The sequence below is a fragment of the Mustelus asterias genome, chromosome 16, assembly GCF_964213995.1.
Source record: "Mustelus asterias chromosome 16, sMusAst1.hap1.1, whole genome shotgun sequence".
Lineage (NCBI taxonomy): Eukaryota > Metazoa > Chordata > Chondrichthyes > Carcharhiniformes > Triakidae > Mustelus > Mustelus asterias.
In genome coordinates this window covers 26,348,053-26,370,868 of record NC_135816.1, presented here as the reverse complement: position 1 = coordinate 26,370,868, position 22,816 = coordinate 26,348,053, and the positions used below count along the sequence as shown (strand labels likewise).

At 43.8% G+C, this 22,816-nt stretch overlaps 1 protein-coding gene across 2 annotated transcripts in view; it reads left to right on the top strand.

The window, feature by feature from the left end:
* gabrg2 (gamma-aminobutyric acid type A receptor subunit gamma2) overlaps positions 1–22,816 on the top strand; it is a 127,575-nt gene that overhangs the window by 82,064 nt on the left and 22,695 nt on the right. For both annotated transcript variants that reach the window (XM_078231573.1, XM_078231574.1), the window contains exon 7: positions 7,077–7,229. In XM_078231573.1, coding sequence (XP_078087699.1) covers positions 7,077–7,229 — 153 coding nt within the window. The remainder of the gene's footprint in view (positions 1–7,076; positions 7,230–22,816) is intronic.

The window sequence follows — 22,816 nt, the reverse complement described above, 5'->3', positions numbered from 1 at the left end:
ACTCCTGAAGAGAGTGTCTTCAAATCTCTTGCGTCATGTTTCGAAATTGTAAGATTGTTAATTTTACCCCAGTCCTTTGTTTTGGTGTTTGAGTTATCTATACCTTCTCAGCATTTGATGCTGTTTATTTTTAATCACCAGTTTGTTTCTTTCTGCCTGTCCTCTTCACCTACCACCTCTCCAGAAACCATTAATGCCGCACAAGGTAATGGTTTGTTCGGTTTTGGTCAAATTCTTGTGCCTCATGCGTGAGGCTTGAAAATAAATGTCAGTGAGATTTTCGGCTGAAAATGGGGACTCAAAGCCAAACCTGACCTTGTCCCTACCTGGCCTGTATGCACATGGACTATCAGCAGGAGTCACTAGTTATTAGAAGAATTGAAAACTCAGGCTATACTTTTCCAGCTCAAATTAGATCACTGATGCTAATGACTAATCTCCTTCAGACTAACTCACTCAGCACATACTGATTGCCAAACTTGGTTAGTGTTATTAAGCTAATGCTTTGAAAAATGTGTTTCAAACTATAGAGCCTATATTTTTTTTAAAAACTGCTTTGATATACAATACCGAACAAACTTGCAAAGAAGTTATAGAAAGGTGCAAGAATTCTGATATGGGTATAATGGTGAGCTTTAGCGATCCTAATATAGACTGAATAGTAGTAGTTTAGGGGTCAGAGGGGTGGGGAGGCTCAGGCTTTCTAGAATGTGTTCAGGAGAATTTTCAACATCAAGCTATTTTCAGTCCAATGAGGAAGGAAGCATTGCTGAATCTGGTTCTGAGGGGGAGTCATAGAATCATAGAAAGCCTACAGTGCAGAAGGAGGCCATTCGGCCCATCAAGTCTGCACTGACAACAATCCCACCACAGGTCCGATCCCCACAACCCCAGACATTTACCCCGCTAATCCCTCTAACCTACAAATCCCGGGACACTATGGACAAGTTAGCATGGCCAATCAACCTAACCCACACATCTTTGGACTGTGGGAAGAAACCAGAGCACCCGGAGGAAACCCACGCAGACACGGGGAGAAAGTGCAAACTTCACATGGACAGTGACCCAAGCTGGGAATCGAACCCAGGTCCCTGGAGCTGGGAGGCAGCAGTGCTAACCACTGTGCTACCGTGCTGTCCAACGGAGCCAACTGAATTATGTATCAGGAGGGGAACATTTAGGAGTGCAGTGATCAGAATATCGTATGGTTTAAGTTAGCAGTGGCAAAGGACAAAGAGCAATCCAGGGGAAAAACTAATTATCTGGGAGAAAACCAACTTCAATGGAGTGAGAAAGGATCTGCCCAGGTAAATTGGAATTAAAGATAGCCAAACAAAGCTGTAACAGAACAATGGGTTGCCTTTAAAGAGGAGATAGTTCAGTCACAGTTAAGGTACATTTCCACAGGGGGAAAGGTAGGATAAAGAAATCTGGAAGTCCCTGAATGATGAAAGGTACAGAAAGTAAGATGAAGCATATGACGGGTGTCGGGCTGAATATAGAAGATTGAGACACACACATTCACATTAACCAATAAGGAGAATATGACAGCGAGTAGTGTCAAGGTAAACAGAATACATGAAGCGTTTGATCGAATTAGACTCAGCAATAGTGAACCGTTAGATGGGGTCAGATAAAAAGGAAAGTAAAGAAGCATAAATCAGGGTTAATGTGCATGTATATGAAAGCATGGTGTGTAGTTAATCAGATTGGTGAACTACGCGCACGAGTTGACAAATAGAATTATGATATTATTGCCAAAACAGAGACCTGGCTCAAAGAAGGACAATACTAAGTGTTAAATATTCCTGGGTACAAGGTGTTTCAGAGAGACGGGAAAGAAAGTAAAGGGAGGACTGACATTATTGATTAAAGATGGCATTACAGTACTGAAGAGCGAGGATGTTCCAGAGGGGTTAAGGGCGGAATCTCTCTGGCTAGAGGTAAGGAATGAAACAGCTGCAATAATATTGATCAATATCGTATAGAGATTGTCAACTAATGGAAGGATGTAGAGAACCAATTTTATAAAAGAAATTACAGAGAGGTGCAAGAATTGTAGAGTAATTGTAATGGGGGACTTCAATTATCTAAACATAGACTGGGATAGGAATAGTGCAAAGGGACAAGATGTGCGTGAGTTTCTGGAATTTATTCAAGATAGTTTCCTGCAGCAATATGTTTCTGGTCCAACAAGTGGACAGGCACTGTTGGACCTGGCTCTGGAGAACGAGTTGGCCCAAGTGGATCAAATATCAGTGGGAGAGTATCTAGGGGACAGTGACTATTGTATCATCAGGTTTAGGTTGGCCGTGAAAAAGGACGAGAGCAATCCAGAGCAAGAATAATTAATAGGGAGAAAGCCAACTTCAATGGGATGAGAATGCGTCGGAGTCGAGTGAGTTGGAATCAATTGTTGCCTAAAAAACGATGGCTGAACAATGGGCCACCATCAGAGAAAAAGTATTGCAGGTGATGTCAAGGTATATTTCCTTGAAAGGGAAAGCTGGGACAAATAAATGCAGAGTGCCCTGGATGACGAGAGAGATAGAGGTGAGAATGAAAAGGAAGAAGTACGCATACGACAGACGTCAGTTAGAAATGCAGTGGAGATTCAGGCTGAATGTAGAATGACTGGAGTGGAAGTGAAAAAAACTAAGAAAAGCAAGGAGAGAGCACGAAAAGAGACTGGCAGCTAACACAAATGGGAATTCCGAGGACTTCTACAAGCATATAAATAATAAAAGGGTGGTAAAAGAAAGAGTGGGGCTGATTAGAGACACAAAGGGGGACTTGCATGTCGGGATGGGAGAAATAGTGGAAGGATTTAACAAATACTTTGCATCTGTCTTTACAAAGCAAGAAGATGCTATCCAGGCCCAGGCGAGAGAGAGGGTAACTGATACACTAGAAGAAATTAAAATTGAGAAAGAAGAAGTTTTAGAAAAGCTATCTTTACTTAAAATAGATAATGTGCAAGGAGCAGATGAGATGAATCTAAGGATACTGAGGGAAGGGAGAGTGGAAATGGCAAAGACATTAGTGACAATCTTCAAGTCTTCCTGATACACAAGAGTGGTACCAGAGGACTGGAGAATTGTGAATATTCTACCCTTGTTCAAAAAGGATAAATCTGGCAACTACAGACCAATCAGTTTGAGTTGAGTGGTGAGGAAAGTTCTGGAAACCATTGTTGGAGACAAAAAAGAAAGTACAGGATAATTTAGGAAATTCATTAAGGGAAAATCATGTTTAACTAACTTGCTGAAGTTTTTTTCAGGAGGTAACAGAAGGTTGATGAGGGCAATGTTGTTTGATGTGGTGTATATGGATTTTCAAAAGACATTTGATTTGGTGCCACACAACAGACTTGTGGGCAAAATTCTAACTCATGGAATAAAAAAGAAATGAGACACTTGAATAATAAATTGAGTGACAGGAAACAGTTCAATTCATGTTAACTAGTTGTTTTTTTCAGATTGGAAGGAGGTTTGTAATGGAGTTCCCCAGAGATCACTGTTCAGACCTTTGCTCTTCATGGTGCATATTGATGACCTAGACTGTGGTGTTCAGGGATTGATTTCAAAAATCAGATGGTCCGAAGATTGGAACCATTGTCAATTGTGATGAGGATAGTCTTGCACTTCAAGAGGGCATAGCCATGTTGGTGGATTGGTTAGACAAGTGGCAGATGAAGTTTAATGCAGAGAAGTGTGAGGTGATTCATTTTAGCAGAACGAACATGAAGAAACAGTATGAAAATAAATGGAGAAATTCTAAAGGAGGTGCACGAACAGCAGGATATTGGTGTATAGGTACATGAATCATTGAAGATGGCAGGGCATGTTGAGAGAGCAGTTAATAAAGCATACAGTATCCTAGATTAAAAGGGGCATTGAGTACGCAAGTAAGGAGATCATGTTGAACTTGTATAAGACAGTAGTTCGGCAATATCTGGAGTACTGGGTTCAGGTTGTAAACACCATACTTAAGGAAGACATTGGAGATTCACAAGAATGATTCCAGAGTAAAAGAATTGTAGCTATGAGGGTAGATTGGAGAGATTGTGAGTGTTTTCCTTGGAGAAAAGATGCCTGAGAAGAGATTTGTAGAGTTATTCAAGATCCTAAGGGGAATGGATAGGTTAAATAGTGAGAAACATTTCCCACTCAAGACAGCATCAAGAATTAAAGGGCACAGATTTAAAATATTTGACAAAAGGAGTAAAAATGATGTCAGGAAGTTTTTTCACCCAGAGAGTGGTTAGAGTCTGGAATGAAGATCCAGGTAGGGTGATGGAGGCAGGTTCGATTGAGGTACTCAAAAGCAAGTTGGATTGCAGAAAGAAAAAATGCGCAAGGTTATAGGGTTTAGGTAGAGGAGTGAGACTAGGTTGAATCTTTGCACAGCGAAGATTCTGTGATTCCTGCTCTTTAACAAGCTTTGCTCCACTAATACTTTGTCGAGAGATTCAGTATTAAAGCATAAGGAGGACATGAAAATATGGAATTTACCCTCCAATTCCCCATTGACAGCACCTGGAAAAGCTAGGGGTTATGCATTCAGAAGTGGATATTGTGATGATACTGTGCCTTTAAGAAATGTATTTGTATGATCTTTCTTGTGCAGGATTTGTTTTAGCAATTTGCTTCATTACCGTTGCCATTTTGTCTGTAACTGGCAGCCCATGTTGTTACTGCAACAGCATAATTAATCTTAATTGTAGGAATGGTTGTTTTAATCTCGACTGATGCAGGGCTATTATTTTAATGATTTTCAGAGTGGGGCTTCATTAGGTTGATTGACAAGTAATGTCATGTGACAAGGTGGGGCTAGGCTCACAGAGAGAAACCCAGCTCAGTTGCTGTTTGAGAACTGTAGAGAGAAGAAATAGCGCCCAGTCTCTGGATTTGGAGACTGGGATCTGCCAAAAAATAGGTCTTTTCCCCTGAAGTTCTGCTGCTTGAAGTAGATCTTTCTCTGGAAACTGTTGTATGGGAGTCAGAAAACAGGTATATTTCTGTATCTGTCCAGAGAGATTAAAAGCCTGGAAATCTAGGATCCAAGTCAGCATATCTGTTTATTTGGTGCCCATTGGTTCTGAAGTAGGATTTATGCCTTTGGGGACATTGCTTAAATTGGAACTATAGAGGTAGATAGCTGTTAAGAATTAGACTTTGTCATGTTCACGTATTTTAATTGGCAAAAGTTATGCTAATTCTTTTTGTTATATACTAACTGTATTCTTTAATCAAGTTTGTTTTGATGACAACTACCTAGTGGGTCAGTAGAATCACACCTGGAGTGAAACACCTTATGCTTGTACTAATGCCAAAATCAAATAAAGTTGAGGTGTAAGCTAACTTCCTAATAAACCTTGGGATTTCTGATCTGGTCCCAAACAATATTTAATTGTGTGATATGTTTTAATTATTATCAAACAAACTCCATCTTGTACTGAAAATGTATTTTTACAAATGTGGAGTCTTGTTCTTCAGATTTTAATTATTGCTGGAGATTTTTAAACTTAAAATTGAAGTAATTTTTTACTAATCATACGAGCAGAATTGATGGTTCCTTGGCCTGCTGGTTTAAAGGTAAGGAAGCCTGTAGACCTTCCAGATGGTCTACTCACTGCCCTCCCATCCACCCCAACCTGTCCACAAGTTTACAATAGGCCTGCCCCATCCTTGCTCCAATTGAGACCCTCTAGTGGGTAATAACTGAACACTGAAGGGTCATTTTCTGCCCGGCCTCAATTTTGATGCTATTGGGAGGAGTTCAGGAGCAGGAGGAAAACTAGGCAAATCATCTACTCTGGCCTCCCTCAACGGTTTCCTTTCCTCATTTGGCACAAGCTACAAGATCTGTCCCTTATGGATACTCCCTCACTCCCAGCTTCTCTATCTAGAGCCCATCCCTTTCCCCTCGCCTCTCTGGGCTTGACCTCCCTACACTGTGTGTGACCACCCTCACCTTACTTGGTCCTGGACTCTGGCGCATTGATTATGGGGACTGTTTGTAGTCCTAGTCCTGGCCAATGTTACCTCTGGCACTGCTGGGACTTCTAAGCCGGCAACTCTCTGAATCAGGGTTTCTTCCTGAGTGAGGAACAGAAGTCCCATCTCCAGGTAACTAAAGTCCTTGGAGCATTAATTGGCAGTAGATCAGTGGGGATGCATTTCCCGCTGACTCTTTGGGTGCGAGGCGGATAACCCCACCACGTGGAAAATGCTGTCCATATCTTTTCAATATCTCTCTCTCTCTTACTAATCCCATCTTTTCATTCTGTTTTATTCCATTTTCTATATATGATTACATTGAATTACGTATTACAACTTGTGCTTAAGCTACATGTCACAGTGAGGATGCTTCAGTCTGATTGGTGGAAGAGGCATCCCGTTGTTGCCTTACTCTTAGAGGTCCACCATCTCATGTCGAGGGTGGCGCACTGAAATGGCTTCCGAATTATCTTTGGTTGTTTCACCAAAGCTCATTCAAAGTATATTTAAAAGTTTATTTATTCGTGTCACAAGTAGGCTTGCATTAATACTGCAATGAAGATACTGTCATCTGAAAATGCGAGGGAAACTCAGCAGGTCTGACAGCATCTGTGGAGAGAGAATAGAGCCAACCCAAGGGTCATCCAGACTCAATGTTTTCTGCATTTTCTGTTTTTGTTTCAGATTCCAACATTTGGTCTTTACCTTACTGTGAAAACCCCCTAGTCGCCACACTCCGGCGCCTGTCCGGGTACACTGAGGGAGAGTTTAGCATGGCCAATTCACCTCATCAGCACATCTTTTGGGCTGTGGGAGGAAACCAGAGCACCCGGAGGAAACTCATGCAGACACGGGGAGAACGTGCAGACTCAGCCATGACAAGCCAGGAATTGAACCCGAGTCCCTGGCACTATGAGGCAGCAGTGCTAATCACTGTGCCACCGTGCCACCCTTAGAGCTGTATGCGTAATGAGCTGCTGGCATTGTTCATTCAGCACTGGTCACAAAATCAACACTAATGTTGTTTTATTATGGACGGAGGACTGATTTGCGACGTTCATTTTTTTTTTGTAGGAGATTACGTTGTGATGTCCGTGTACTTTGATCTCAGCAGACGAATGGGCTACTTCACCATTCAGACCTACATCCCTTGCACGTTGACTGTTGTTTTATCCTGGGTATCATTTTGGATCAACAAGGATGCAGTACCGGCTAGAACATCATTAGGTAATTACATCACGACAACGATTTATTTTTAAGATGTAAAAATAACTATTTTTATCCCTTCTAATTGTTATTTGAAATATACTGGGGGAGAAATTGCTTTGCAATACACCATTTGTCACTGCACAGACATATCTAGTCTGAGTACAAAGACAGCACTAAGATTGATATCAGCACAGCCAAAGCAGTGATCTTTGATAATATCAATGAAGATCACCGATTGAGCATGCAGACCATGACCCACAACACTGCCTGCCCAGGGTTCTGACTTGTATGCATTGTGGTGCCAAGAGGAGATGGTGGTGTAGTGGTGATGTCACTGGACGTGTAATCTAAAGGCTTAGGCTAATGTCCTGGGGACATGGATTCAAATCCCACTGCAGCAGCTTATGGAATTTAAATCCAATCAATAAAATTTGGAATCGAAAGTTTGGGGGCAATTCTCGACAGAAGTGGAGTCCGTGTAGTGGGTTTCTGCCTTCCGTCCATCTCTGGCCGCCGGATTTCTGGCATCGTCAGCTCCATGCCAGAAAACGGTGTGGAGCTGAGTTGAATATTATAGTTCTGATTTCAATCTTATTAGCGGGCCCGGGACTGAAGTGTCCGGGCCCCCTAGCCTCTCCCTCTCTCCACCCCCTCCCCACACCCTCCTGCCTCCGCCAGGAGTGTTTCACTCCAGTGGGGGGTCACAACAACTGCCCACTAACTGGGAGCTGGCAGCCCAACCCCGCTGGAGTGAAGGGAGGCCATGGAGGCCCTTCAGGAGGTTGGGGGTAAGACGGGGTGCCAGCTGGTAGCGCCGGCCTGGCCCCTTGGAACTGCCCAAGGGGAAATTTCCAGGGGGCACCTTGGCACTGCTCAATGGGCATTGGGCAGTGCCAAGAGGGCGGGGCCTGTGGGGGGGCAATCGGTGGGGGTAGGGTGTCCCACTGTCATTCTGTAGTTGGGTTCAGTGACAGAGGGAGGGTGAACAGTTATCGGAGCTGGCCATCGGGGTGGTGGGTGGTGTCGGGGCTGGGGAATAGGGGAGGGGCTCGCCCAGACATGTCCAGGAGGCCAGCGATCAGGGCATGGCGGAGTCAGGGGCAGTGATAGGGAGTTGCTGTGCAGGCCAGTGATTGAGCTGGCCAGCAATTGGGAGGCCGGGAGTCCAAGGGTACTGCACATGCTCCGATCTCCATTATGACAGATCAGCGCATGCGCAGTGGCCCACTCAGCACTATGCTGCCGGCCTCTCCAGTGGGAACATGCCCCGCCACCTGATTTTTATTGAGATTCGTGCTAGGGCACTCTGTGATGCACAGAGTGTGGGAGATTCATTTTGAAAATCCCGCTTAAAAAAGATTTACTCCAGTTTTTACGCGAATTCAGGCACTTCGAATTTTTTTGGAAGAATCTCGGGCCTAGTCTCAGTCATGGTGATCATGGAAACAACTGTTGGAAAAACCCATCTGGTTCACGGATGTCCTTTGGGGATGGAAATCTGTTGTCCTTACCCAGTCTGGCCTCAGCAGTTTGGTTGACTCTTAACTGCCCTCTGAATAGCATAATGGCCAGTCTCCCATCTCTTAATTTCCTGTTGCCTTGGCAAAGCAGCCAGCATAATTAAGGACCCCATGCACCCCGGACATTTTCTCTTCCACCTTCTTTCTTTGGGAAAAAGATACAAAAGTCTGAGGTTACGCACCAACCGACTGAAGAACAGCTTCTTCCCTGCTGCTATTAGACTTTTGAATGGACTAACCTCGCATTAAGTTGATTGTTCTCTACACCCTAGCTATGACTGTAACACTACATTCTGCACTCTCTCGTTTCCTTCTCTATGGACAGTGTTTTGTCTGCATAGCATGCAAGAAACAATACTTTTCACTGTATGTTAATACATGTGACAATAATAAATCAAATCAAATAAGCCATTCAGTTCAACAAACAGGCAACAAATGCTGGCCTTAGCAGTGATTTGATTTATTATTATTGTCACACATATTGGGGGATACAGTGAAAAGTATTGCTTCCTGCACATTTTAAAGACAAAACATATTGTTCATAGAGTACATAGGGGAGAAGGCAAGAGGGAGGGTGCAGAATATAGATAGAACATAGAACATTACAGCGCAGTACAGGCCCTTCAGCCCTCGATGTTGCACCGACCAGTGAAACCAATCTAAAGCCCCTCTAATCTAGAGTATTCCAATATCATCCATATGTTTATCCAATAACCATTTGAATGCTCAATGTTGACGAATCCACTACTGCTGCAGGCAGGGCATTCCACGCCCTTACGACTCTCTGAGTAAAGAACCTACCTCTAACATCTATCCTATATCTCTCACCCCTCAATTTAAAGTTATGTCCCCTCGTGTTAGCCATCACCATCTGAGGAAAAAGGCTCTCACTATCCACCCTATCTAATCCTCTGATCATCTTGTATGCCACTATTAAGTCACCTCTTAACCTTCCTCTCTCTAACGAAAACAACCTCAAGTCCCTCAGCCTTTCCTCATACAATTTTCCCACCATACCAGGCAACATCCTGGTAAATCTCCTCTGCACCCTTTCCAGCGCTTCCACATCTTTCCTATAATGCGGCGACCAGAACTGTATGCAATACTCCAAGTGCGGCCGCACCAGAGTTTTGTGCAGTTGCAGCATGACCTCATGGCTCCAAAACTCAATCCCTCTACCAATAAAAGCTAACACACTGTATGCCTTCTTAACAACCCTATTAACCTGGGTGCCAACTTTCAGGGATCTATGCACATGGACACCCAGATCCCTCTGTTCATCCACAATACCAAGTATCTTTCCATTAGCCCAGTACCCTGTATTCCTGTTACTCCTTCCAAAGTGAATCACCTCACACTTTTCCGCATTGAACTCCATTTGCCACCTCTCAGCCCAGCTCTGCAGCTTATCTATGTCCCTCTGTAACCTGCCACTTCCCTCCACACTGTCTACAACTCCACTGAGTTTAGTGTCATCTGCAAATTTACTAATCCATCCTTCTATGCCCTCATCCAGGTCATTAATAAAAATGACAAACAGCAGTGGCCCCAAAACAGATCCTTGCGGTACACCACTAGTAACTGAACTCCAGGATGAATATTTCCCATCAACTACCACCCTCTGTTTTCTTACAGCTAGCCAATTCCTGATGCAAACCACTAAATCACCCTCAATCCCATGTGTCCGTATTTTAAGAACATAGAACAGTACAGCACAGAATAGGCCCTTCGGCCCACGATGTTGTGCCGAGCTTTATCTGAAACCAAGATCAAGCTATCCCACTCCCCATCATCCATTTTCTGCAATAGCTTACCATGGGGAACCTTATCAAACACTTTGTTGAAATCCATATACACCACATCAACCGCTTTACCCTCATCCACCTCTTTGGTTACCTTCTCAAAGAATTCAATAAGGTTTGTGAGGCACGACCTACCCTTCATAAAACCGTGCTGACTATCCCTAAATTATTCCTTTCTAGATGATTATAAATCCTATCTCTCATAATCCTTTCCAAAACTTTGCCCACAACAGAAGTAAGGCTCACCGGTCTATAATTACCAGGGTTGTCCCTACTCCACTTCTTGAACAAGGGGACAACATTTGCTATCCTCCAGTCTTCTGACACTGTTCCTGTAGACAATGACGACCCAAAGATCAAAGTCAAAAGCTCTGCAATCTCCTCTCTAGCCTCCCAGAGAATCTTAGGATAAATCCCATCCGGCCCAGGGGACTTATCTATTTTTACCCTTTCCAGAATTGCTAACACCTCCTCCTTATGAACCTCAATTCTGTCCAGTCCAACAGCCTGCATCTCAGTACTCCCCTCGACAACACTGTCCCTCTCCTGTGTGAATACCGACAAAAAATATTCATTTAGTGCCTCTCCTATCTCTTCAGACTCCACGCACAACTTCCCACTACTATCCTTGACTGGCCCTAATCTTACCCTAGTCATTCTTTTACTCCTGACATACCTATAGAAAGCTTTAGAGTTTTCCTTGATCCTACCTGCCCAGGCGGCACGGTAGCACAGTGGTTAGCACTGCTGCTTCACAGCTCCAGTGACCTGGGTTCGATTCCTGGCTTGGGTCACTGTCTGTGTGGAATTTGCACATTCTCCTCGTGTCTGCGTAGGTTTCCTCCGGGTGCTCCGGTTTCCTCCCACAGTCCAAAGATGTGCGGGTTAGGTTGATTGGCCATGCTAAAATAAATTGCCCTTAGTGTCCTGAGATGCATAGGTTAGAGGGATTAGTGGGTAAATATGTAGGGATATGGGGGTAGGGCCTGGGTGGGATCGTGGTCGGTGCAGACTCGATGGGCCGAATGGCCTCTTTCTGTACCGTAGGATTTCTATGATTCTATGAAGACTTCTCATGTCCCCTCCTGGCTCTTCTTAACTCTTTCTTTAGGTCCTTCCTGGCTAACTTGTAACTCTCAAGCGTCCTAACTGGGCCTTCATGTCTCATCTTAACATAAGTCTCCTTGTTCCTCTTTACAAGCGATTCAACCTCTTTAGTAAACCATGGTTCCCTCACACGACTGCTTCCTGACAGGTGCATATTTATCGAGGACGCGTAGTAGCTGTTCCTTGAACAAGCTCCACATTACAATTGTGCCCATTCCCTGCAGTTTCCTTCCCCAACCTATGCCACCTAAATCTCGCCTAATCGCATCATAATTTCCTTTCCCCCAGCTATAACTCTTGCCCTTCAGTATATACCTATCCCTTTCCATTGCTAAGGTAAACGTAATCAAATTGTGGTCACTATCACCAAAGTGCTCACCTACCTCCAAATCTAACACCTGGCCTGGTTCATTACCCAGTACCAAATCCAATGTGGCCTCGCCTGTTGTTGGTCTATCTACATACTGTGTCAGGAAGCCTTCCTGCACACATTGGACAAAAACTGACCCCTCTAAAGTACTCGAACTATAGCTTTTCCAGTCAATATTTGTAAAGTTAAAGTCCCCCATAACAACTACCCTGTTACTTTTGCTCCTATCCAGAACCATCTTTGCAATCCTTTCCTCTACATCTCTGGAACTTTTCGGAGGTCTATAAAAACTCCCAACAGGGTGACCTCTCCTTTCCTGTTTCTAACCTCAGCCCAAACTACCTCAGTAGACGAGTCCTCATCAAATGTCCTTTCTGCCACCGTAATACTGTCCTTGACTAACAATGCCACACCTCCCCCTCTTTTACCACCTTCCCTGCACTTACTGAAACACCTAAACCCTGGAACCTGCAACAACCATTCCTGTTCCTGCTCTATCCACGTCTCCGAGATGGCCACAACATCGAAATCCCAGGTACCAACCTATGCTGCAAGCTCTCCCACCTTATCCCGGATGCTCCTGGCGTTGAAGTATACACACTTCAAACCACCTTCCTGCCTGCCAGGACACTCCTGCGACCCTGAAACCTCATCCATGACCTCACTACTCTCAATCTCCTGTACACCGGAGCTACAATTCAGGTACCCACCCCCCCTGCTGAATTAGTTTAAACCCTCCCGAAGAGCATTAGCAAATTTGCCCCCCAAGATATTGGTACCCCTCTGGTTCAGCTGCAGACCATCCTGTTTGTAGAGGTCCAACCTACCCCAGAAAGAGCCCGAATTGTCCAGGTATCTGAAACCCTCCCTCCTGCACCATCCCTGTAACCACGTGTTCAACTGCTCTCTCTCCCTATTCCTCTCCTCACTATCACATGGCACGGGTATCAAACCAGAGATAACAACTCTGTTTGTTCTAGCCCTAAGCTTCCACCCTAACTCCCTGAATTTCTGCCTTTCATCCCCATCCCTTTTCCTACCTATGTCTTGAGTGCCTATGTGAACCACAACTTGGGGCTGGTCCCCCTCCCTCTTAAGGATTTCGAAAACACGATCCGAGACATCATGGACTCTGGCTCCTGGGAGGCAACACACCAACCGCGAGTCTCTCTCGTTCCCGCAGAATCTCCTATCCGTCCCTTTAACAATGGAGTCCCCAATGACTAAGCCTCTACTCCTCTCCCCCCTTCCCTTCTGAGCAACAAGGACAGACTCTGAGTCAGCGACCTGTACCCCATGGCTTACCCCTGCTATGTCCCCCCCCCCCCCCCAACAGCATCCAAAAGTGTACTATCCCCAATTTCTACTACATTTTTTTTTTCTCCCCCCACTTGAACGGCTCCCTGTACCCTGGTGCTGTGGTCAGTTTGCTCATCCTCCCTTTCCCTACCCTTCTGAGCTACAGGGCTGGACTCTGTGCTGAGGGCACGGCCACTGTTGCTTCCCCCAGGTAGGCTGCTCCCCCCAACAGCACTCAAACAGCAGTACTTATTTTTAAGGGGCACAGCCACTGGGGTACTCTTCAGTACCTGACCTTTCCCCTTCCTGACTCTGACCCACGTGTCTTCCTCCCGTGGCCCCGGTGTGACCACCTGCCTGTAACTCCTATCTATCAGCTGCTCATTTTCCCTGACCAGACGAAGGTCATCGAGCCGCAGCTCCAGTACCGTAACGCGGTCCCTTAGGAACTGCAGTTCGATGCAACCGGCGCAGATATGGACGTCCGGGAGGCTAGCTGACTCCAGGAACTTCCACATCCGACACCGAGAACAACAAACTGGATTTTCACTCATAATTCCCCTTTCTTCAAGTACACTGGTAAAACTACGAGATGAACCTAGCCTGCCTCGCCCGTTTCCGACTAAGCCCGTTGAGCCAAAGCCCTTCAGCCTTCACTCTACTACCTGCTCACTCCGCTGCCCGCTAACGACACTGCCCACTGGGTAGTGCGACCTGCTTTTTAAACCTCACGTGCTGAAAAAAAAACCTACATCCTTCCCACAATACCCCGCGGCTACCTCCCATTTGTAGTTTGAAGTTTTAAAAAATAAAGCCCGCAAATAAAGTAATGTAAAAAAGTCGATCTCTTACCCCAGACTCTTGCAACAAATCACTCCTCTTTGCCTCGCTATGGATGAACAATATAGTACAGTTTTAAAAGCATAGAACGAGAGCAAAAGATTGAATTAGAAGATGCTATGGGGACAGCTCACAGGAAGTCACCACACTCTGACGCCATCTTGAATAATATCTGCACAGTGAGTCACTGGGAATGAGACAGAGGAGGCCCAGGCTGGCATTGCTAAGGTGGCAATGCCAGGAAGCAGCTCCCCCCCCCATCCCCGGCATCCAAACCTCTGGGGGATCTCAATTGCCCCCCTTCACTTCATTCCAGCAGGGTTGGGCCACCAGCTCCCCACAAGTGGGGAACTATCCCAAACCCCACTGGAGTGAACCACTCCTGGCCAGGGGGGGCAAGAGGCTAGCGGGCCCAGAGACTTCAGTCCCGGACCCACTGAGATTACAATTATATTCAAATCTGCATCTAATACGCAGCTCGGCACCGATTTCTGGTGTGCAGCTGAGCTGACGGCTCCGGAAATCCTGCACTGGGAGACACAGGGAGGTCGTGGCACCCAGTGGGGAGCCCACAAAATGGCCTCCGCTCGGATCTCCCAGCCTGCTGCGCTACAAAAGCGGCATAACAAGATGTGAGAATCGCCCTCATAATTTTGTCAGCAAGGGCACTGAATTTTGAGTGAATGCCAGAGATTGTCTCACGACCTCAAAGCCAATCCTTGGCATTTGTTTTCTTTATTTTTGTATCCTGTGGAGTTTATGGCACATTCTACAGAGCACAAGAAATCAAGAGAAAATATCCTTCAATCCATCAAATCCATTCTATTCAAAGATCATGCACAATTTAAATTTTATGAAGTAGGCAATTAACCACAGAATGGAAAACTCATTTTTTTTCATAATTGATCAAAATATTCCCAGAATATTAATTTAACATCGCAATCAAAATTACTTAATTTCCTTTTTGTTTACAGTCCATTTGATATTGGTGGTAGTGAGCATCAGCAGGGTCCCAGTTAATAAATTCATGACTGAGTTTATACATAATGTATGAAAATAATATAGCCAGATAGACTGTGCTGAACCCCTCCAAAAAACTGCTGAAGATCGCCCCTTATTGTAAATTAATAATACATAACGGAAGTGTAAAATTTGATACCACATCAGTATATGCCGCCTGGGCAGCACGGTGGCACAGTGGTTAGCACTGCTGCCTCACAGCGACAGGGACCTGGGTTCGATTCCCGGCTTGGATCACTATCTGTGTGGAGTTTGCACGTTCTCACCGTGTCTGCGTGGGTTTTCTCCGGGTGCTCCGGTTTCCTCCCACCGTCCAAAGATGTGCGGGTTAGGTGGATTGGCCATGTTAAATTGCCCCTTAGTGCCAGGGGGACTAGCTAGGGTAATGGAGTTACGGGGATAGGTCCTGGATGGGATTGAGGTCGGTGCATGCTTGATGAGCCAAATGACCTCCTTCTACACTGCAGGGATTCTATATTCTATAAGTTGTGATAGCTACATGATTTGCTCTGATTCTTATCAATCAACTGTTTCAGCAACCTCAAGCTGAAACAGCAACTCCGACCTTAAACGTGAAATGTGTGGAGCATTAACATGTCAAATTTCAAAATGCCAGACAATATTTCAATTGCGAGCAATTTTTATTGTTTATTTATTCTATGTTGTGGAGGTATTTTGGTGTGATTTTTGCCTGTATAAAATCATTATTAATATATTATCCCCATATAAAGACATTTTTTAAAGCACCTTTCTAATAACCCGAGGACACCTGAAGCAGTTCACATCCAATGAAGTACTTATAATTGTATTCTCTGTCATATTAGGAAGCATGCCAATCAATTTTCACACAGCAAGTTCTTACACACAGCAATGGAACGAGTTACCCGAGTATCAGTTTTTGGGCAGCAGTTGAAGGGTATAAATGTCAGCCAGGACATAGGGAAATCTCCTCCGTTCTTCTTTGAATAATGCCCTGTGATTTTTTTTCAAACCATCTGAAGAAGACAATCTGCTTTGGCATAGCACTTGAAATATGGCACCTCTGATTGTGCTGTGCTCACTCAGTGATGCGCTGAACTGCCGGCCGAGATTATGAGCTCAGGTATTTTGACTGGAACTTGAACCCACAACCTGCCTCAGAGGGGAGAGTGCCAAGGCTGAATCTATATTTATACCATTGTGCAGCCACAGGCCCATTGTAAACTGACTGACAATCCCCACAAATTAGTCCACTCTAACACCTTGGCACAGCATCACCATTCTGCGTTATAACAATGACCTTTCTGCCTGTACTCCCTTATTACTTGGTCATGTGTGGCTAGAACATCAGTAAGTATTTCTGACTTCAATTGGACACAATTCTTCACAATTTACAGCATAATTCCCAGAACATAAACATATTTTAGAGCGCAGTGATAAAGATGGAAGTCCCTCTGGATCTAATGTTTATCCACTGAGCAGAATGAATGTCATAACACACTCAGGACTTTATTATCATGTGTTGCTGGCCAGCTGTGTTCATGGGATGAATGTTAAGTCCAGTGGGACCACCAGCATATATCCTTTACATAAGAGCTGAATAGTTTCTGTGATGTGCAGAACTCAATTGCCATGCAATCTGATTTCAGTTTTAATCCTGTGGGACCTATTGCAGACAGTCATTTAGCTTTTAAAGTGGGGTCCAGATGGGTAGTTATCTCTCCCTATGCTGGTAAAGTTTTTGACAGGCATTTAGTCTCATCGATTCGTCACTTAGCACATCGCCAGAAAACAATTGAGTAAATAAACGTCAATACTGTCTTTGTAAAAGGCATTGTGTGTGCCATCACTACAAGCTGTGACTTAAACTTTACATGTCCAATCTTTCCAGAATCATACTGTGAATTGACTGCAATAATTAGTAAAATATTTTAGTTTTACTGTTGCAGGATCTAATGAGGCCATTGAACTTCATTTCATGAACAATTGCCAGGGAAGAGAAGGGTGATATATTTAGCTGCCAAACCAAAAAGCACAAACATCCATTATAATAGGTATATAATTAATCTTCCTGAGAAAGCAGTTAATGCAAATCATTTGAAAATAATATTCAACATTAGTGATGACAGCTCATTAAAAGAAAAGATTTCATAGAATGATACAGCACAGGAGGCCAGTCAGCCCATTGTGCTCATGCCAGCTCTTTGACAAAGCTGTCCAATTAGTCCCATTTCCCAACTCTGTCCCCATGGCCTACCAATTATTTTCCCTTCAAATAATTATCTGATTCCCTTTGGAAAGCTGATTCTACCATCCTTTCATGTACTGCATTCAAGGTCATGTCAACTTGTGACTTATAAAATACTTCATATTGTGTCTCGTTATTTTGTCCATCACTTGAAACCTATGTTCTTATGGTTACCGGCCCTTCTACCACTGAAAACATTTACTCCATTAGAGCTATTCACGCTTTGGAATGTCTCTGTCAAATCCCACCTTAAAGTTTTTTACTCTAAGGAGGACAAATCCAACTTCTCCTGTCCCTCCACATAATTGAAGTCCTTTATCCCTGGAACCGCACTCGTAAATCCCTTCTGTATCTTCCCTAAAGCCTGGGCATTGTTGCTGTAGTGTGGTGTCCAGAATTGAACACAATACTCCAGGTGAGTCCAAGCCTGTGTTATATAAAGGTTTAGTTAACGTCATTGTTTTTGTACTGTATGGACCGGATTTGCACAACTGAGGCAGGTAACTTGCCCACCTGGCAAAAAAGTACACAGAAACGCACAGTTTTCACTCTGGCAGGTGGGTGGGGATGGCGTGTGTATGCAGCAGATGTGAGATAGAGCTATGCCCATTGACTCTGGAAGCAGATCGAAGGTGCCACAGGGGCAGATGAGTACCAAGATGGGCTAGTCTCAGTTCTCTAGGACATTGTCCGTCTTGTTTTGAAAGGTGTTAACCTCCCTCGCCCTCACCTCCCCCCACGACTCCACATAACCTCCATGCCACCCCCATATCCAGTTACCCAGTATCCATCATGGGTGCAAGTCAGGAGCCTGTAGGGATGAAAAAATAAACTTGTTAACAATCTGATGCAGGTCTCAGTCTTTCACAGTTGATCGTGAAAAAATTCCCATTCATAAGCTCCATTCAGAACTTTTAAATCTGCTCAAGTGGATAATTTCTTATAAAAGCAAACAGTCGCATCAAAGCCTGCTAACAGGGCAGCACGGTGGCACAGTGGTTAGCACTGCTGCCTCACAGTTCCAGGGACCTGAGTTCAATTCCTGGTTTAGGTCACTATCTGAGCAGAACCTGCACGTCCTCTGGGTGCTCTGCTTTCCTCCCACAGTCCAAAGGACGTGCTGGTTAGGTGCATTGGCAAAGCTAAATTTTCCCTCAGTGGACCCGAACAGGCAACAGAGTGTGATGACTAGGGGATTTTCACAGTAACTTCATTGTAGTATTAATGTAAGTCGACTTGTGACACTAATAAATAAGCTAAAACTTTAAACTTTTATTCTTTAATAGCCTTTTTAAACTGTCAGTCAAACTGTGAATGCAGAACCCCTGTTGAGATAATTGTAGCTTTATCTTTCAATCACCATATTCTCCATAGCAATGTCGCTACCAATTAGAATCCACTTACCAACCAATCTTCTCATACAGTACAAATTGTTGTTTTCCCCTTATACTGGTATTCTTATGAAGTGTCCTGATGAGTGCAGGATGAAAAGTTTCGACATGTCTCTGTTTTCAACAATACTCAAATAGATTCTTTCACCCCTCAACAACATCATCACTTTCCAATGCTGTAATGATTTATTTGATAAATACTGCTGCCCCCTCTATTTGTTCTTTAAAATTTCCTGAATACTCTGCAGTCAAGAATATTAAGCTGCCAGCCCTCCCCTTCTTTGAGCCAGAGTTCTATTTTTGCCTCTATTTCATGATCCGAGATAATGAATTGTACCCGGCGCTTACCAGCCTGATTTATCATGTTGCATGCACTTATGCAGTCCAAGCCCATATTGCACTGCAAACATCTATCTGCTTTCTAATCCTTCCTACTCCATTTGCCATTCATGTCTCTCAGTCCCATGTGTACCATTTTCTCCTTGAAAACATTTCATCCTGGTGCTTATACGCTGGCCAAATTAGTTTATATCCTCCTCTATACTAGTTTACCATTTCCGAAGGATATTAGTCTAGCTCTGTGGAGGGATAGCCAACCTGCCTCTGTCTGGAGCAGGACGTTCCTGCCTCAGAAGTGCTCTCAATTCCCAGGAATCTGAAGGCCTTCCTATTCCGCAGTATGTTATATTATTTGTTAAACTGTCAAAATGCGTTTTTTTAATTACACATTTTTAATTGAACATATATGAAATCATGAAGTATAGGGCCCAGTTTCAAAACCTGACACAGTGCTAAGTTCTCATTCTCAAACTTATTTCAGCTCAGAGAAATCTTGTAGGACGTAGATTGGAACTTGTATGGTGTGGGATGTAAAGGGCTCAAACACACATCCCATCACTGACAAATGGGGCTTGATGGAATTAAACACATGTGCAATGGGGGAGAAGTTTTTTTTAGTTTATTTATTAGTGTCACAAGTAGGCTTACATTAACACTGCAATGAAGTTACTGTGAAAATCCCCTAGTCGCCACACTCTGGCGCCTGTTTGGGTACACTGAGGGAGAACTTAGCACGGACGATGCACCTCACCAGCACGTCTTTCGGACTTGTGAGAGGAAACTGGAGCACCCGGAGGAAACCCACGCAGACACGGGGAGAATGTGCAGACTCCGCACAGACAGTGACCCAAGCCAGGAATCAAACCCAGGTCCCTGGCACTGACGCAGCAGTGCTAACCACTGTGCCACCATTGCTGCCCTGTAGTTGGCTAACTCCTGGAAATGAGGGTGGAAAGAATTGGGAAAAACATCTCCATAACCTAGAAGCCACACTCCAGAGACTAGAAGATTATAGATTAAGAGTATAGAAAGATAAATATGAATTTTTCCAATCTTCTATTGAATATCTGGGTCATGTCATAGGTGCAAAGGGACTGCACAAGTCACCTTCAGAAGCCAAAACCATCACTGAGGCACCTGCACCTCAAAACATCAATCAAAATGTTTTGGGGGCTTATTAAATAATTATGGAAGGTGTGTCCCTCATCTCGTGACTATGCTTAAGCCTTTAGCACAATCTATTGTGTGAAAACATGAAATGGAAATGGGAGGATAAGTGTGAGAAAGCCTTTGTGCAAGCTAAAATGGCACGACTAAAATGAGATGTCCTGTCACACTTTGATCCAAACTTATCTTTGTAACTGGCATGTGACGCATCACCTTATGGAGTGGAGGCGGTGGTTTCTCACAAAATGCCCAGTGATGAAGAGAAGCTTTTGCATCAAGGTCCTTGAACAAAGCACAAATGAACAATGCACAGATAGAGAAAGAAGCTCTAGGAATCAGTTTTGGAATCAGACATTTTTACCAATACCTTTATAGAAGGAAATTTACTCTATTAATGGACCATTGACCAATGACAATGATATTTGGACCTCATACCGGGATTGTATCCCTGGCAGTGAGCTGAATGCAGAGATGGGCATTGCTGTTGTCACTTAAATATGATAAAATATTGTCAGTCAAATCTCCATGGGGACGTTGATGGACTCTCCCGATTATCTTTATCCAACAAGTCGTCAATAAACAGTTTGAGTAGAAGCATTTTATGCTTCGAGCAAGTAGATAACATTCCTGAAATGGCATGACAAGTTAAGTGCAACAGAAATGATCCACTACTCTGAGAAGTTATGAACATGCACTTTGTGGCAAGACTATGGGAGCAAACCTGAGTTGAAGCCATGTATCACCCGATGACTTGAACTACCTGTACAAGCTGCTTGCCTCCTCTGCAGAATGAGAGTCATCATTCCATCATTATTAAGGAAATGTGTACTCAACCAACTACATGAAGGTCACTGTGGTATAGTAAGCATGAAGGAGGTAGCCAGAAGCCATTTTTAGTGGCCAAGGCTCAATACTGAAATTGGGTACGTGTTCACCTTGTGCAGAAGTTCAGAAAGTATCGCCACTAGTGCCATTACAATGTGAGAGCAGGACTAAGCACTGTTTTTTTTATAAAGTCAAGAAGGATTAACAAGGAACTATACTACCAGTGAGAAGTGGATGTGTACCCTTGTCAGGACCAGTCTCCTACACCGTACAAACCTTAGACAATGTAATATAGAGAAGACACGTGGACCAGATTTTGGCAACCAAGCAGTTTGCCAGAGACAGAATCAATCTAGAATCCACAACAAGCTGTGCCAAGTGAAGACTTGGACAATACCCTAAACAGTTGGGAAAGACAGTAACTCAGTACTTCAACACTGACACTGAAAACAACCAAACTAAACCAAAAACGCAGGAGGCTGCAGTCGACAAAAGCAGACACTTGAGGTTCACCGCCAACCACCCAGAAATCAGTCCTCCGAAACATCTAAACTATTGACTGTTGTGTTTATTAATTATTCATACTGAGAATTTTGATTGTTAACGTTATACTGTATTTCATCTCAGGAACCTTTGATATAAAGGGGGAGGAAAGTGTTATGTATTTTAGTTGTTCCTAGATGGAACAAGGGCACTTTAAGGGACCAACCATATTACGTCTTGATGACATCATTGGCTGTTTGTCTGGGCAAATGGGCAGTCTATTCTAACAGCCTGTAGAGTAAACACCTTTCCAATAAAGCTCTTGTTTGTTTGTTTGTACCTTTATGGTCTGCAGGCCTGTCCTTTAAAAATACCACACTTCTTGAGTTATTTATTTGGTTTTCTGGTTAGCAATTGCTTCTTCTTGCCAAATAAGGCCTTTCCCATTGCTCTCCTTGTTCTTATTTCTTTCTGCAACTTCCATTTGCAGATACTTATGCTTTCTAAATATTTGATTTCTCACACCAGTTATTTTCCTTCTATGAATATATGAATATTTCTTGGTGATTTTGAGATGTGCATTACTTTGATTTTGCCAATGTTGATTTTCATTCCAAAGTTCATGGTTGCTGGTTGATCTACTGGTTCTTATATTTCTTCTTCTGTGCTTTCTACAAATGTTTTGACATCTGTAAAGCTAACTGTGGTTATCATTTGCCCCCCCCCCCCCAATCTTAATGCCAGATTCTGTGTCTTCAAACGCTTCTTATACATTTTGTCTGCATAGATATTGAAGAGGACAGGTGATAAACAATACCCTTGTCAAACTCCTCATTCAATTCAGAGATGTTTTCAGGGGAAAATGCATCAAGAAACCATGGGTTACAACTGCAATGTTGCAAAAGATGGAGGAAAAGAGAAAGTGGGCTGTTGGTGAATAGAGAGATGTGGTAGAGGATACTGATGTGGGTTATGAACTATTTTGATCCAGTGGAACTGGAGTGAAAGGGGCTATCTACATTGTAGCCTCCCCTTCCTCTTTATGTTCCTCCTCCTCCATTTCTTCTTTCCCTCATACTCCTGCTGCTCAGCTATAGACCAGTGAGCCGTCCATCCTGGGGAAGTTGCTCAAGTCCATTACCAAAGGTTTCCTGGCTCAGCATTTGGAAGGCAGTGATATAATCAGACAAAGTCAGTCTAGATTTACAAAAGAGA